General features: G+C 38.2%; 1 protein-coding gene across 6 annotated transcripts in view; it reads left to right on the top strand.

Annotated features, from left to right (window-relative positions):
• Nucleotides 1-17,372, top strand: part of CACNB2 (calcium voltage-gated channel auxiliary subunit beta 2) — a 230,313-nt gene extending 212,941 nt beyond the window's left edge. For 4 of the 6 annotated variants that reach the window (XM_042888062.1, XM_042888065.1, XM_042888066.1 and 1 more), the window contains 4 exons: nt 1,552-1,703; nt 2,519-2,614; nt 4,801-4,986; nt 9,718-17,372. In XM_042888062.1, coding sequence (XP_042743996.1) covers nt 1,552-1,703; nt 2,519-2,614; nt 4,801-4,986; nt 9,718-10,197 — 914 coding nt within the window. In that variant the 3' untranslated portion in view covers nt 10,198-17,372. Of the gene's footprint in view, nt 1-1,551; nt 1,704-2,518; nt 2,615-4,800; nt 4,987-6,478; nt 6,525-9,643 lie in introns of all 6 variants that reach the window. The other 2 variants (XM_042888068.1, XM_042888067.1) reach the window with 2 other exon arrangements.
• Nucleotides 17,373-17,727: the final 355 nt, after the last annotated feature.

The following is a 17,727-nucleotide window of genomic DNA, read 5'->3' on the forward strand; positions in this document are numbered from 1 at the left end:
TCTCCTGGAAATTTTTCAGCCTTATTGTGCTGCCAAATTTTTATGCTATTCTAGGAAGACAAAAATTTATCTCCTAACACTTCTTGAAAAGGGCATCTCTCTTTAGAGAGAGGCTTTTCCTGAGTGAGTAGCTTCAGGTAGCCAGACACCATTGTCTGTATTTTCCAGTAAACATAATGCTTGTGGCCAGCACAATAGATAAAATGCTGATAGTGTAATTTCAAGAAAATATTTAATAAGTATTTAGTACCTCTTCTTGACATTTAAGTGTCTGCTGGATATCTTCTAATATTTGCTTTGAACTGTCTAGGTATCTATACTGGTTTTGTTTCACGGAGTGTGCACGATCTTAAAACTCATGTGGATTACAATCTTGCCTGGCTCTCTAACTTCATAGAAAGTCCCTCAACTTGTGTAATTTCACAAGTTGAAATAGTTGAAATAGTTGAAATAGCTTGGGTTGGAAGATACTTTAAAGATTGTCTAGTTCCAACCACCTTGCTACAGGCAGGGATACCTCCCACTGGACCAGATTGCTCACAGCTCCATCCAGCCTGGCCTTGAATGCTTCCAGGAAGGGGACACCCACAACCTCACTGAGCAACCTGTTCCAGTGTCTCACCACCTTCACAGTAAATAATTTCTTCCTAATATCTAGTCTAAATTGTCTCTCTTTTGGTTTAAAACCCTTTCCCCTTGTCCTGTCACTACATGCCCTTATAAAAAGTCCCTCCCCATCTTTCCTGTAGGCCCTGTTCAGGTACTGGAAGGCTGCTATGAAGTCTTCCCAGAGCCTTCTTTTCTCCAGGCTGTATAGCCCCAGCTCTCTCAGCCTGTCCTCGTAGAGGAGGTATGCAGCCCTCTGGTCATCTTTGTGATCCTCCTCTGGTCCCGCTCCAACAGCTCCATGTCCTTCTTGTGTTGGGAGCCCCAGAACTGGATGCAGTACTCTGCAGAAAGCCTTAAGAGAGTGAAGTAGAGGGGCACTTCTCTGTGAAGACATGGCAAGACTTGAGCAGGAAAATGTCATTCCATTTCCAGGATGATTTTGCTTTTCATTAATTAAGACCAAATATTTAATATGGCACCATACTATATGAAGGAAATCCTGTTTTCTGATGCTTTGGTGAGATGAAATAAATGGCAAAACAGAACCTCAGTACATCTTCATGCCTATCCTAGGAGTCCAGTTTGGGCAAATTGATTGCCTCATGGAATTAATGCCCAAGATGAAATTATTTACATGGAACAGTAGCATAGGAATAGGTACATGATGAAGCAGGTTTTTCTCTTATGTACATGGGATTGGGTTGTATGGGAAAGAGAGAGCAGTGAAGGCAGACAGTTCCCTTGCAGGGAAAGTGAGCTGGGGCTCTCACTAATGCCACCTTCATTTCTCAGCAGCAGACATGAGCAGTTAGTGGCTGCTCCCACCTGCATCGTCCTTTGGTAGTGCAACACATCAGCATACTTCAGGTTTTTCTTTTTACATAGTTCATAATTATTTGCCTTTAAACATTTTCCTGACTATGATTTTCTCCTTACCTGCAGCTGAAGTTCAGAGTGAAATTGAACGGATTTTTGAATTAGCAAGGACACTGCAGTTGGTAGTGCTCGATGCTGACACCATAAATCACCCAGCACAACTGAGCAAAACCTCTCTGGCACCCATTATAGTATACGTAAAGATTTCTTCTCCTAAGGTAAATATTTTACTGATATTTGTGTTATGTAGGCATTTTTCTTTTTATTTTGCTTTGTTAAATGCAGATGATCATGTATCCTTATTAAAGTTATATACTGATAATATTTTAATTAGGATAGTGAAATATTACTATTCAAAGAATACTTTAGCTGTCAGGTTACCAAAACACATGTGGGAAAAGACACTGTAGCTCCAATGATTTTTAAAATTGGGATTATGCTGTGGGTGTTCGCATGTTCTTTAGTATCAATCTTGTAAGTTATGCTAACGATTTATTCAGTCAGTATAGAAAAGAAGGAAAGATTTTGAAGTAATCAGAGTATCAGAGTGATGTAGTGAACTCTAACACCTCCTGGTCATGTACTTTCATGCTCTGAAAAACCTGCCTTGTGAAGAGGCACTTGAAAGACAAGATTGAAAAATGATAAGATTATTGAGGAGAGCAATTAAATAGATTCTAAATATATTCTAAATCTAAATTTTGATTTAGAAACAAACACAGAAGTGGCAGAGGAAGGGAAATTTTTAGTGTTGGTAACAGCACATAGATATTGGGGTGTAAATGAAAATTAGCTTGTTCTGGATGTAAACAGCAAGGGAGGTGCTCCTGAAGCCAGAAATGAAGAAAATCATCCGCTCAAGTGGATTTTAAGTGGCTGAAAATGTACACTATGTCCATACCTGCTTAGAGGCCATTTACTGAGAAAAGTCTTCTCAAAATGAATGGGAGAGAGGTCAAATTTACTGTTGGTTTGTTTGTTTGTTTGTTTTTCCACTACCGGCATACTTTTACAAATGTCTTATTTTCCGCAGGTTTTACAGAGGTTAATAAAATCTCGAGGGAAATCTCAGGCCAAACATCTTAATGTTCAGATGGTGGCAGCTGATAAACTGGCACAGTGTCCTCCTGTGAGTTGATGTTGATTTGTGTCTTGTTCGGCCAAGAGAAGCTGATTCTTGTTTAGAGATGCCTTTCCTGTCAACCAAGTTAGTTATGTAGTTGCTAGGACTGTTTGCTTCCTTCTGGCCATATTTCACTGCTTTTTTTGCAGAATGCCTCCTGAGGTCTCTGGGCTCTACACAAGGATACAGAGGAAAAAAACTCCTTGTCACAAACATTTTTTAGGATATGTGCTGAATACATACATTGCTTGAACAAACTGAGTGTTTGTTTTACTTGATATATTTTTCTGAGTTATTGATCTAAAAATGAACTCTTAATGACAGTGCAGTTTAAGGTAAGGCAGATGACTTGAGTAGTTCTCCTTCAGAGAACCACAATCCATCACCGCTGACATTCTTGGTCACAATTTTGGCAAAGACCAGTGGGGTGCACATAGCTGAGAACTCTGTGGTCCTTCTACTGACGTGCACGTAGGCCATTTGTGAGATGCGGTGATCGGTATTACCAGCAAACTCAGCTGCCAGGAGTGTGATCAGAACCCAAAAGACAAACATTCAATTCAATTACAGGTGTGGAAATTTGCCATAGTTAAGAAGCCAAGTGAGGGAAACATTTTCATCATTGAAGATCAAGCATCTCAACTACAATACTAGTTTCTCAGCTCCTCAGGAAGTCAATCAGCAAGTTTGCTGATGATACGAAGTTGGGAGGATTGGCTGACACACCTGAAGGCTGTGCTGCCATTCAGTGAGACCTGGACAGGTTGGAGAGCTGGGCAGTAAGAAGCCAGATGAGGTTTAACAGAAGCAAGTGTAGAGTCTTGCATCTAGGGAGGAATAATTGCATGTGCTGGTACAGGTTGGGGGATGAGCTGCTGGAGAGGAGCTCTGCAGAGAGGGACGTGGGTGTCCTGGTGGGCGACAGGTTGGCCATGAGCCAGCAGTGTGCCCTTGTGGCCAAAAAGGCCAATGGCTTACTGGGGTGCATTAAAAAGAGCGTGTCCAGCAGGTCGAGGGAGGTGATCCTCCCCCTCTACTCTGCCCTGGTAAGACCTCATCTGGAGTACTGCGTCCAGTTCTGGGCTCCCCAGTACAAAAAAGACAGGGATCTCTTGGAGAGAGTCCAGCGGAGGGCCACAAAGATGGTGAAGGGCCTGGAGCATCTCTCCTATGAAGAAAGGCTGAGTGAACTGGGTCTGTTCAGCCTTGAAACATTGAAACATTGAAACATTGAAACATTGCAAACCTAACAGCAACAGCCTTGAAGACGGAGAAGACGGAGAGGAGACCTGATCCAGGTCTATAAATATCTAAGGTGTGGGGGGCAAAGTGGCGAGGCCAGATTCTTTTCAGTGGTGAGTGGAGACAGGACAAGGGGAAACGGACGGAAACTGCAGCATAGGAAGTTCCGCACAAACATGCGCAAGAACTTCTTTACAGTGAGGTGACGGAGCACTGGAACAGGCTGCCCAGGGAGGTGGTGGAGTCTCCTTCTCTGGAGATGTTCAAGACCTGCCTGGATGCCTACCTGTGCGACCTGCTGTAGGGAACCTGCTTTGGCAGGGGATTGTACTCGATGATCTCTAGAGGTCCCTTCCAACCCCTGCAATTCTGTGATTCTGAGATTCAATGAACAATGCTAGAAACCTGCATAGGCTTTCAGAATTGCCTTCAGGAGGACATCTAACTCCCTGACCAGAGAAGAAATTGTCCCCCTGCCTGTGATTAATCTTTTGCCTTGGAAATTTTATGTTCTTCATTACTCTTGCTATTTACTCATTTGTCTTAGTTTGTCTTAATTTTGACTGAGTTGTTCTACGTATGGATGTTGGACTCTTTTTCTAACAGTTCAGTTTTGTTTCAGTAGCTGAGAAACTAATATGTAACCTTTCTTTCTGAATATTTGAGTTTTAAAATATCTTCAAGCTGCTTATTCTCACCTTCATTGACTGCTGGTGCATTATGATGTGGAATTCATGAGGGCTTGACTTCGCAAATGTAACATCAGCACTAGTTATGTTCTGTCCTTTGTATTACTTGCAAGGGTAAAAAAAAGGTGAAATATCTTAATACAATTATTATAAATGTGGTTTATTTCTTATGAGTGTAAAGAGTAGTCATCAATTTCACTAGCTGACCTCCCTTGAGCTGGTGGTTATCCTCACTAAAACATTTATCATTTCCTTTATCAGGAAATGTTCGATGTAATTCTTGATGAGAACCAGCTGGAAGATGCTTGTGAGCACCTTGCTGACTATCTGGAAGCCTACTGGAAGGCCACACATCCACCTAGCAGCAATCCTCCTAACCAGCTTCTTACTCGGACACTTGCAACAGCCACTCTTCCTATAAGCCCAGGTCCAAATATTAACTTACAGGTACAGTTTTTATACCATATCTTCTTTTTTTTTTTCTTTCTTTTTTTTTTTTTTTTTTTTTAATAAATTTTCTTTTGGTTATCCCTTCTAAAGTGGTGGTCTGATACTAGAGTATGCTAAATACGTTTTCCAGTTGGTGATAAAGCAAGTGCTTTTCCAGTAGACAGTTGGCCCATTTCTAGTATGAAAGCTAAATACAGGCATGTTATTCTTACTGCTGTTGTGTTTGCAATAGCATGTGTTTGCATATTGACTAATGGGCAGATTTTGATTCCTGAGGCTAAGCAAGCTTGATTGAAAACATATAGAGATGCATAGTAGAATAAGGTTTCATTCTGTCTGGAGCACCACTGTGTCTGGAATATGAGTACCAGCCACAAGCATTCTTATAGCCAGCTCTATTGTAATCCAACCAGAGGAATAAAACTGAGCTAATACTATGCACATTGCTGCCTCTGGTAACTCTCTGACTGAAAGGCACGCTTGCACTTGCAAGCAAATCCCACTCCCAGAGTCCCTGCATGAAAAACTGGGTTATGCACAGAGCAGAACCACAAAGGATGGAGGGAACCTGTGCCATCTTCCCACAGTGTGTCAGGATGTGGATGTTGAAAGTGCTAACTGCATTAGTGAAGTCTCAAGGTCAAGGTGGCCCTTCAAGGGTTTCCTTTGCTCTTTTTTTGTTGCTTTCATTGTGAAAAGTGCACGCTTCCTTCAAGCCAAACTCTTACAGAAAGGCAGAGTCCCACTGCATGTTGTGCAGACAGACTTGAGAGGCAGCTTGCCTTAAACTGCCAGGGTGATGCCTGGCAAGCTGGGAAGATCGGGTTTTGCTCTCACCTGCACATTGACCTGCCTTTGTCTTTGGGCATATTGTGTCTTCTCTTTTTCAATTTTTGCTTTACTTAACTGTATCAAGATTGTCTGTATAAAGAGATTCTCTCCTTTGTATATATGTTGCGTGGCATGAAAGGAGGACTTTAAAGATGCTGCTTCATTACAGTTAGTCAGTGACACCTCGAGGTCAAAAAGATTACAGTGAGGGTAAAAATGGGTCTATCCCAGCTACAGTAATGACTTATAACATCTGAATTTTCACCTAGCTGATGTATATGCACCAAAAAAGTGTGCACAAATTAGTCACTTTGACTAAAAAAAAACTCCCCGAAAATTAAAGAAAAAAATGTCTGTGCGCTGTAATTGAAATGCTGATTTTTTTTAATTCTGTTTTGTTTTTATGATTTTGCAAAACAGTTTTTTTCTTTTTTTTTTTTTTTTGTCTTGAAGAATTTATTTCCTGATAGAATTATTATAATTATTATTAGAATGTATTTCCCACAGAATTATCAGATTCTCTCTTTAATGAGAAAAAAATGAGAAAAAACGCTTCATCTACCCTGCAGGGTATTTCCCTCTCCAGCTTTCAAAAGCAGTTGCAGGAAAAGAGGCTTTAAGTTGTAGCTCATTTTTGCCTTTTTTTTTCTGTCCTCAGAGCTGAAAACACCCTGAAAAAAATTGTGAGCTGGAAGAATTTCTGAGTATGAAATTCAGTATTGTTGTGTCCCGACTTGTTAGATAAACTTGATTTGCTTTGTAAACATGTTAATTATTTTTATTCAAGTTTTTTTTTTTTTTTTTTTAATTATTTTTTTAACGTCTGTTGGGTGTGGATTTATAACTCACTCATTTTATTAACCACATTCTCCGGAGGAACTAAACACATTTCTGACCTGCTAGCTGTATGTCCTTTCAAATTAACAATTTTTTATTTTAAGGACTAAAATTGAGAGTGTATTTACGGTTTCACTGTTTGTTTGTAGGTCTGTTAATCCAAATGTGCAGAGCAGAGGAGTTTCCTTATGGAATGTAGAACTTCTATGTTCTTTTTGTTTCAGTTTCCTGATATACATTCAGCTGACACCTCAAACCTGAGTCTGTCAAGGTCATGGAATGGAGTGGGTTTTCTAATCATGATAGCTGAACCCATTCTTTTAGTCATGTTGAGATCTAATATTGGAAGAATCTTATGTCTTGTGTTGTCTTTGTGGACTGTTCTAAAGAGAAAGCATTTGACCTGGCAGGGTCACATCTACACAGCAAAGCATCTGACTTATTCTCCTCTGGGTCCAGTGTGGCACCCCTCTGCCATGAGATCTAGTTGGTTTTTGGGTTTTGTTAGTCCCAAGTGCGTATTGCAATGACAGATTTGTGTTGCCAGCTGTTACTTCTACAGCGCAGTGTTGACTGTGTGCATTGCATGGCACAAGGTCCTTGAAGGTGTCAGGTCTTCTGGGGGTTGTTTGAGATGAGGCTGGGGGAAGTTCATACCCTTCCTGCCTGTCTGGTAGAGAGCTTGGGAGAAAACTGTCCTGACAACTTTTCTGAGATTTCCACCTGTAGGAGGTGGCTGGCAAATTCCAAAAAGGAGACTGAGAGCAAACATGGTATAGGTGATTAGGGAACCTTTGGGAGGAAACAGAGAGTGAGTCCAACTGAGTGTGTGGACACAGACTTTCCTCTATCCTCCTTCAATTCTGCTTAGACTTCTTTTCAAGAACCCCTAATCTTTGAAATTACAACCCATTTGGGGTGAAAATCTTATGAGATTGGGCCATGAAACTTCTGCACTGCAGAATTTAATTTATATCAGAGCTCTAATTTGGCCATAAACCACAAGGCCAGATCATAGTCCAGACTGAAAAATTACCTGCTTAGTGTCTGTAATATTTAGGGAAATTAACTGTCAATGAATTTGCCCATAAATCCTAATAGCCTCAGCACTAGTCTGCAGATGCAGGGTAATAATGGTACTGGCTCTAAGTGTATTGACTGTGCTCCTCCACAGATGCTCATCGTAGCAGAGAAGATGCATCTGAGCTTATAAACCAGTATTTTGTTCAAAGCAGATTCAGATCTTGTATTTATTCTCAAACCACAGCAACGATAGATTTTGCTAGTCAAAAAGAATGTAGAGGAGGAATATATTTAGTATTTGACCATATGAGAATTAAAGGGTTTTCATGTGTGTATCCAGTTCATGTGCCTTAAAAACAGTCGTGGTTGCAAACTTTAATAAAAAGATGTTTGCGCATCTGAAGCAGGCATTGTTTGTTCTTTAGCTTTTCATTTGATTCCATTCATAATTCACTTTCATAGAAGTTCACCTAGAACACATCTAATGATGTTTACAATTAGTGCATTCTTTTTCAACAAATTACAATCATCTTGGTAACCATAAAAACAAGAATAAAAAAAAAAAAAGAAATTCTACCACCATTTATGATGCTTTGTTCTCATGGAGCAACCCATCTAGTTGCTGAGAACTTATTAATAATACAAAATGTTGTCTTAGATACAAAGATATATCAAAATTGTTAAATTGCTGATTTGAAATTTTGGTAAATTCCTAATGAAATGCAGTTCTGTTCCTGCCCAGTTTCCTGTAATTTTACTTGTTGGGTTGCTAGGAAACACACCTGCTGGGATGTCTGTCAAACAAAACTTCTTCCTTCTCCCAGCTCACAACATATAAAAACTGAAAGAAGTATGTCTGTGAGCTGCCCTGTAGGCAATCTTGGTTTTCTGATGGCTCTGAACATAAGAGTGCGAATTTTAGGCTAACTTTGGTATCTTCAGTACAGTTTCATGAACAAATGATTGTATAACTGTTAAAACTTACTTTTAGTTTTGTGCCAGAAGCAATGTTTCTATCTTGAAGTTCTTAAGCTAATGTGAGAAAGATAATTCAAATTCCCTATAAACTATTTCTTAAGATTTTGCAATTAAGCTTGATGAACCTTTGGCTGTGGTTTGGGAATAAAAGCAGGTTAATTGAATGAAACCCCAAACTGAGTTAAATAATGCCAATTATTCATTTTGCAGTGATTTCAAAGCATTGTGCTGATGAAGAGTAGGTTTAATATTACCGGGTAATTTTTTTTTTTAGTTTTTTAATAGTAGTGGTGCATTAGGAAATTCTTTAGGTGATAATATCACCGTCCTTCTACATTCCTTGGCAATAGTCTGTTTTTCTGATTTCTTAAAATTATGAGGTCAACATTTAATTTTTTTGTCCCCATGACGAAATCAACTGATTGCTGAGAAAAGCAGGAGGTCAGTGATACTATTAGTATCATAATACAAACTTTATTATTAATGAAAGATCCAATTGTGTTTTTATCTTAAAAAAAAATAAATAATGTAGAAGAAGAAAAGAAAAAGTAGCTAATATAACTGAGCCAAGATTTTGTTTCTTGATTCTCTTCTGGAGTCTCTTCCAGAAACTCACTTTTCCACGGTGTCTGTTCCAACCAGGCATCTTTAAATTCTGAGCTGACACCTGCCCTCTCCTGGAGTGATGTGTCCTCTTTAATTTTTCTGCAGTTTGTCCTGCTTCTGCATGCTCTTTTTTTGTCTGGAGTATGGTAGGCAATTACTGCTAACTGACAAACTCAGAAGCATCTTGCATGAGGACAGAAAGTCTCACAGAATAATAACCTGAGCACCACTCTCCTTTTGAGTTAGAGTGGAAATAATTGTTTGTATTATAATACTGAATTTTCAGTAAAAGCTGAATTCAAGTGTTATTTTTTCCTAGTATAGGTCCGAAGTGGAGTGTTGTGTACTTAAATTTTTTTGGTTTCATGATGCTTTCTAGATTAATTTTGTATTGGTGAAAGTTTTAAAATGCGTACCTCGTGTATGTGAACTCACTGGTGGTTGTGACAGCAGGGATCTCAAGGAGACCAGAGGAATGACCACTCAGTCCCTGAACACAGCAATTCACAAATTGAAGAGGAAGCACGGGTTGAACCCATCAAGAAATCCCACCATCGCTCTTCAACCCAACACCATAACCATCGCAGTGGTGTTAGAGGCCTTCCTAGGCAAGAAACTTTTGACTCAGAAACACAAGACAGCAGAGATTCAGCTTACGTAGAGCCAAAGGAGGACTACTCACATGAGCATGGTGACCACTATGATTCTCACAGGGATCACAATCATAGAGACGAGTCCCATGGTGATCACAGACATAGAGAATCGAGGCATCGCTCAAAGGAGAGGGACCGGGAGCAGGACCACAATGAATGCAACAAACAACGAAGTCGTCATAAATCGAGGGACCAATATTGTGACAAGGATGGGGAAGTGATATCTAAAAAACGTAACGACACGGGAGAATGGAACAGGGATGTTTACATCCGTCAGTAACTTTTGCCTCTGGCACTCTTGTGTTTCTTGGAAGTCTTGTAACAATGCCCCTTGAAAATATCTTTGGGTTGTTCACTGCAGAACATATGGTATCCTTCTGTATGCTGATTTGTATTGCTGTTGCTTACATAGCAATAGCATGAAATAGAATATTCATATACTTATTTTTTTTTGTTAGTGCTATATGAATTAGCGTGGTACAGCTGCAGAGTTCCTGATATTGTACCATGCCATTTTTCAAGCTTTTTTTTGGTAGCTGCCACTTGAACAATATCTGTTGCCATCAAGGTGTTGTTAGTGTTTGTTTGTTTTTTCTTTTTCAAAGGTACATTTGATGTTTAATAACTTCCCATGTATTCAGCAAGCCAGAATCAGCACATATAAAAATCTAAAAATTTTTGTCTGCTCTGATTTTTAATTTGTTATGCACTTGATTTGCATATTGGTTTAAGAGCCACTATCTGTTGCTTGTACCTCTGGTGGACTCCATTTGGGAACGGAATTCAGTCTTGCCTTACACACAGGGGATCATGAGGTCAAAATCTATTTTCTATGTATTGGTACTGTGTACTGTATATACAGTTTATAAATGTTATTTCTGCAGACACCTTCTTACTATATAAGTTTGATCACACTGTTTTAGAGTCCTAATGCCAAGTCAGCAGATTTGCTTTTGAATTACTGGCAACTGGAACTAGCCTCATTTAGGAAATCTGTAACAGTGTTCAATCCAAACAATTTTTCTTCTGTAGCAGAAAGCTTATACTAAATGTAAATATGAAGGAGTGCTTGAGATAGAGGATCTAAATAACTCTTACACCTTATCCTGTCCTTGCAAACCCAATTTTGCATTTTGAATTTACAGTAAAGATAACTAGCTTACCACTATAAATTGTTCTTGTTTACACAGGTTACAAAATTGCAATGGACACAACCTAATTTTTGTTCTATTGTCAGAATAATAGAGCACGACAGAGGTATGTATGTGAGTGAGTGGGTAGTGGATGGGCAGCCGTGTGCATGGGCACATTAAGCAGCAAAGTGTGAGAATCTATCAAAGAAAACAAAGGTTACTCAAAAGCCCAATGAGTTTGTTTCTTCATTCTGTTATTAATTTGAAAATCCAAATTGCAGTCAGGGAATATGAGGGAGTTTACTGACCCTGGTAATTGAGAAAGCATAAATCTGCTGGCTACTGTTGAGACTTCAAGAGAGTAAAACCAGGCAAATGTTACTGTGAGTGTTTCACTGGAACTGTAAAATCTTTGTGTTTTAGAGTATTTGTTTAGTAAGAAAAGTTTACACAGCTTGTGGAGAATTATTTTGTTGGAAAATAAATTTTTGTAGCTTCTCCGCTTTTTCTACACTTGCCAATTCCTCTGCATTCCCACTTTGCAGATAGCTCACTGCTTTTCCTTCACTTAAAATGTGCTGACAGTGGGAGATTAGAAAAATGTGACAAAATATTCTGTTGCAAGCTTGCTATAGAAAATGCATTAAAAGCAAAAGGAGTGAAAACAGTTTGTTTTGCATTGATCACCTGTGACACTGGTAAGTGAGGGGAAATTCACAGTTCTTTTTGGCTACAGGTTCCATACACTTGCCTACTGTATAGACTGTTCTGCACCATGGAGTCTTTGTAGTAATCGTATGAATGGAATACTTCTTAGATTTCACTGTAAATAGCACATTATGTAAAAACTATAGTGGGATAGTAATTCATTTAGCTGGAATTTCTTTCTATTTATTATTTTTATTCTGGGAAGTATCAGCATTGCCTGATTTTGACTATCATTTTAGTGAAATGGAGGTGCGTGCTTTCTCCAATCTAATCCAGCATCCAAACAGTTCAGTTTGACTCCTTCAGACATACGTTGCTGTCCCTTATGCTTAAGATGCATTTCTTTTACCACTCAAGAAGGTGAAATTCTGCTGTCAGATATCTGGACATTCCTGCTAGTGCTGCTGACTGTTGCAGTTTTTCAAGGGTAATACTTAGCTCAGGGCATGAACTGTGGGGAACACAAGGAAAAGAGTATTTTTTTATAAACAAAATTCTCAGCATTTCTTTAAACACCACTAAATGACTTTGTAGGCAAAGAAAGCATAGGTAAGTAGACCTCTTGTATTACTGAATGGATAGATAAGACCATCTAAAAAGTGGCTTTTGATACAAGGGGTTTCTCAGGGTATCAGTGGAGAAAAACAGTGACAGAAATTGTTGTTTGAGATTGTTGTTATCAGATTACGTTTAAATGCAAAAAGTTGTATTGTCTTGTTCTATATAGCCTGGCTTTAGGTATTTTATCAGCTTCAGTAAATGCTGTTGCTCCTTGTAACTGTTACATGACAGCCATGGCCTCCAAGAAGTAATGTAATGATTCTGCTACAGTACCTTGAATAGTTATTTTCTTTTTTGAATTTGCTACAGGAGGTGTTAATTTTCCACCTTTCTTAAGTTATTTTTAAGAATTGTTTGGCAGAATTTCAAAACACTGAGTAGTGTATGAAAACCATGGATTTAGGTACCCACGTACAAACAAATAAAGAGAAAAATAAAGCGCACAGTTCAAGCCCCAGTATTTAAGTATGATCTGGATATTGATTGGTAGGATATAAATATCTTACAAAGAAAGCCATGTCTCCATCCAGCTAAAGAGAGTTAGGTTTTGTGTAGTTCAACTATCAGTGTATAGGCAACATACTAACATATTTCTTAGGCAGACACTCCGTAGGTTTTATTTAGTCTTGCTAAGGTATTTTTTCTTCAGTTATTAAGAGTGACAAATCAGTTGTAATGTGAGCTTGTACTACAGATTTTGCACAATACCACCTGCCTGCTGAGCACTACTTTGAAAAGCACTTTAACAGAATTATTTCAACTAGAAGCTTTAAAGATACTCCGACTGGAGGACATATCAAAGGTTATTGTGATGAAAATGTATTTGCAAAGTTTTGCAGATAGAAAGTTTAGTATTGGTTGCATTAGGATACTAACAAGTTCATATTTCTGTGTCTGGTTTCAGGAGCTTTGAATCTGAGGAATGCTAGAGGTCCCAGTGAGCTCCAGTCTTCTTGTGTTTGTGTGGTACAAAACAACCTGTAGCATTTCTGTTCAAATGGACTGAAAAGATAAAACTAATGAATGAGAAGGAAAGGTAGGAAGATAAAACAGTTGAGCTGTACATAGAGAATCTTATCAACCCTAGCTCTGTATTTTTCCAAAGGATTTCAGTTTATGGAAGGAATGGGAACATTTGCATGTATATGTCTGGTGTTAACCGTTTTTTGTGTATCTTCTCAAATGAATAGAGAGGCTCACATCTATCAGTTGTTTGGTGACACAGACACTGCGGAAGAAAGAATTCTTGAAGAGGGACTGGGAGGAGGTGGGAGTGGCAGTCTCCAGGCCTCTTAAGGGACAGGACAGTAGGGATGGATAAGCAGAAGGATTTATACACAGAGGTGTTAAGAGTTGGAAGAAACTGTTCTGAAATAGATTCATAAAATTTATCTACCACCTAGAAAGATGAATTTATAGATGCCAAGAAGCCTTGTCTAGAATACTACTGAATTCACATAGTGTTTGGCATCAGGAATCTAGAATTTGAGAAGCCTTTGAGAAGCCTTTGAGAATTTATTCTTCTCAAGGTGTAAAATATAAAGGGTACCTTCTAAAGACTTGGCCCCAGTTAGTTAAGGCTGGTCTTAAAGCTACAGGAATTGATTGGAGGGCTTATTTTCACATACGTAGAATACGTAGAATGATGCCTGTAGAATGATGCCCTTACTATAAAGGGAGAGTAAGGAGAGTCAGTCCTCCTCATCAAACCCTGAATCAACGTAGAGAACTGTTTTTACTTTTCCCTGCATGGTTGCTCATCAAGATCCTTTGCATTCTCTATGTGCAGCTCCTGCTCAGTTCTCATGCCCCGCCATACTTAATCTTTCCTACAAAATCATTAGCCATTGCTATTTTTAAGCTCCGTTGGGTTGTAAAGACATGTTGGTGTTCTGTGACAACTGCTTAGGATGGTCCATTATCATTCCCTTACCTGGAATGCAGTGACCGGTCTGATTGCTTTTAATCAGGGTCTGTCCTGAGAAAAAAGGTTACAGTACCTAAAGTACCTCCTGTGGTAGCTGCTGAAGCCACCTCCAGAGGTGTTTTTGTTTCTGGATACATTTGACCTCTGATCAAGCTGTTTCCCAAATGGTCATTCTGATAAATCTCTTTTATGTTCCTGCAGTTTTGACTTAAGTTCTATTCCCTCCATGACAATAAAGCACACTGCAAACAACTGTTACACAGTCTAAAGGAAGAACAGAGAATATTGTTACATGTTACATTCTTTTTCAGAGTGTAACATAGTATTTCTGTTGTGCATTTACTTACATTTCTTGCTTTACTGCAGATTGTTTACCAAAATTTTAGTTGTTCATTCATCTTTAAAATACATGGATTACGTTTTATTTCAGATGTTTTTAATCAAATGTTATCAGTTAAATTTACTGTTTGGCAATTTGTCTATAATTTATTTCCCTTTTTTTTTTTTTTTTTTTTTGTGAAACAAGCCGTGACAAATATCATCTCACAGTAATTTTATAGACAGTTTCTTTTTATAGCTTACTACTCTAGAGATGTGTTCCTATGCAGCCCCCAAAAGAGATTTATATCAGATATAATAGAAATCCAGCTGGTTCTTCTAACTTATCTGTCTCCTCCTTACTTGATTCTTGCCACTTATTGTATCAAAGTGGATTTGCTCATAATTTTTCAGTAGTGAACAAGAAACTGTAAAAAAGAAGGCTATTTGTATTTTAAATTGCCTACTCCAAATCATTTCTTGTCAAATGCCATGACTAGCCTGTTTCCCCCAGTCTAAAAGTTGGGCTTCTATCACAAGTCAAAAGAAAGAAGCTGTGGAATAATGTCATACAATACTAGGCTGCTGTTTTAATATTTTTTATATTGATGGAGATAATTATTTAGATTTGGCACTATTACTAATCACTATTTCTACAAATAGGGAAAGGTACTTTTCAGATTCTGGCTTTTTTTTTTTTAATATATATAGACAGGATCTGATTGTATATCTAATCTATATATATATAAATATATATATATATATATATATACTGTGCTTCAGCACCTGACACTGAAGCATAATGATTCGGTCTGCAAAGCATTCTTATTAGGAAAGTAACGTTATTATGTGTCAAAAATACACATACACCATACATCAAAGTTGTGAAAATGATTAAGTATTTAAACTCCTGCAGTTTTAAAGGTCAGATTGGAAAGAAAAGGAAAAGAAAGAATGGCATCCATGCAACTCAAGACATCTGACTTAGCCAAGTGAAAGTAAAGAGCTTGGCTCCTTCAAAGGATGATTTGAAGTGTCTCAGCTACATTTCTCTTCTGAACTGCCTGACAGAGAAGTCTCTCTTTCTCTCTCCCTCTTTCTCTCTGCTTTCCTTCTTCTCTCCTTGTCAGTTCCCCCTGACTCCCAGGAATTACCGAGAGAGAGGAGATTGCAGGGAAACAGCTGAGGCGTATCCCTTTAATATACATCTATAAAAATATGGTATTTTACATCTAGCATGTCTAGAAGTGATTTTTCAAAAGTAACTTCCCTAGTTAAAAGTTCAGATATCAGCAGAGGTTTCTTCAAGTTAAGTCCAGTCTGCAACTATACTGGAATCAAATATAAGACATTTACAATTGTGGTTTTTTGGCCCTAAGAAGTTTCTCATATAAAATCAAATGAGATCACTCTCCTGAAAAGCCTGATTATGATTCAAAACTGAAAAAATATGGGAAATTCTCAGCAAGCTTTTTACTAAAATCTAACACTACACAGATCCTGCTACTGAAACTGGAGGCAAAAGTTCCTCCGTTTATATGAATGTGCAAATTTCAAAATACAGTCTATGTATGCTGATTAATGTTTACAGAATTTATATTTTCTGGGAAAAAAAAAGCTTTTTTTATACCAGCACTGAGTCCACGATTTCAACATGTACTTGCAGTAAAAGATTAACACCTTTTGTTAGCAAGTAGTTATTTTGCCACGTTTAGACTAAAAATACTGTAATTTATAATATGAGTAATTCTGATTCTAGATAGGTTTTCTCAGCTAACACTGATCAAACAAGAGAGCTTTCAGCTTTCATGTCTTCTTTTGGCATGTCATGGTTAACAGCAAGGTGTGACCTACAAAAAGAAGACAATTCTCTCCTCCTATCCTGCTAGGATAGGCCTTACAGAATACCTTAGCAGAACAGAAGAAAATTTATTTAAGAGTAGAAAATGTATTATAGCAAAACACTTATAATAAATATAAGTGAAGAACCAGACTACTGAGTTACATAGATTATTTTGATTACGAGCACTTCTGACAGTACAAAGGTAAATTATAAGGGTCTGCCTTTTAGAAACCAAATAATTAGGAGTGCAAAATAAGATATTTTTTACAGAGAATGCTTTTTAAAAAGTGTAAAATTAATCAGTGGGAAAAATAAAGAACCAACAACAAAACACAGATGTCAGTTCAGGTTTTTGAAGTGTGCTTGTCTTTTGCCTGCATTTTTGTGCTATTTCTAACAGTACTGCAAAAAGAGAACATTATTCAGACAGAGAACATCTCTGCAACTGAAGCACAGTTTGCAAATGTAGACAACGTTTGAGAAATTTAAATTATTGAATCTTTGACAGTGTATGGAGTCAGTTCTCATCAGCATGCTCCCCCAGTTTCAACCTTCATTTGATTTGATGCTTTCCAACCAGTTAATATTCTCAGTTGTTTGAAAGGTGATTTGCAACATTTCAGATGATATGAACGCACTGTTTTCTGTCTTTTGATATTTTCACCACAACTGTAGCCCTTTCGATTGCAAATGTTTGATTTTAAATTTGTCATTGGTCAGCCACTCTAAACGGCTGTTTCAGAACCAATACAGTTTATGCATGGGAAGTTTGATGTTGAAATAATATTTATTTACATTCCCAGAGTGAGATGGTTTAATATATTCATGCTGCTATAAGAGACCTGCTACAAAGCCTAATCGTATTTTGTGTATATACTATGTGTACAGAGAATCTTGCTTGTATTAAAATAAAAGAGAAATGAGGTTCTAAGTATCAATTTATAAAAGTTATTTGCAAAATGTTACAGTGTTTCATGAAGCCCTATTTAATGAAGCATTAACTACTGGTAAAGCTCCACAGAAAAACCTTATTCCAGAATTCACAGTAATGGTTCCCGTCTGTTTTATTTCTGCTTGCATTTCACAGAGGAGCTTACCTCGCCACCCCCCAGCCCCTGTTCCCACTTCTCCTGTACTAGGTAAGCCACTGACACAGCAGGAGATAACAGACAGAAGCATTACTGAACATACTTGTCATCCAGGCGCTGACCTGCTGTGAATATAAAAGCAAACAGACCTAAAAATGATGCTGCCCTTCCCCCAGCCCCGACTTTCTGCAACCTGTGGCTCTTTCCCAGCAGAACAGCTGGCAGATTGTAG

Source organism: Lagopus leucura, unplaced genomic scaffold (assembly GCF_019238085.1).
Source record: "Lagopus leucura isolate 7727_CA_CO unplaced genomic scaffold, USGS_WTPT01 Super-Scaffold_100157, whole genome shotgun sequence".
Classification (NCBI taxonomy): domain Eukaryota; kingdom Metazoa; phylum Chordata; class Aves; order Galliformes; family Phasianidae; genus Lagopus; species Lagopus leucura.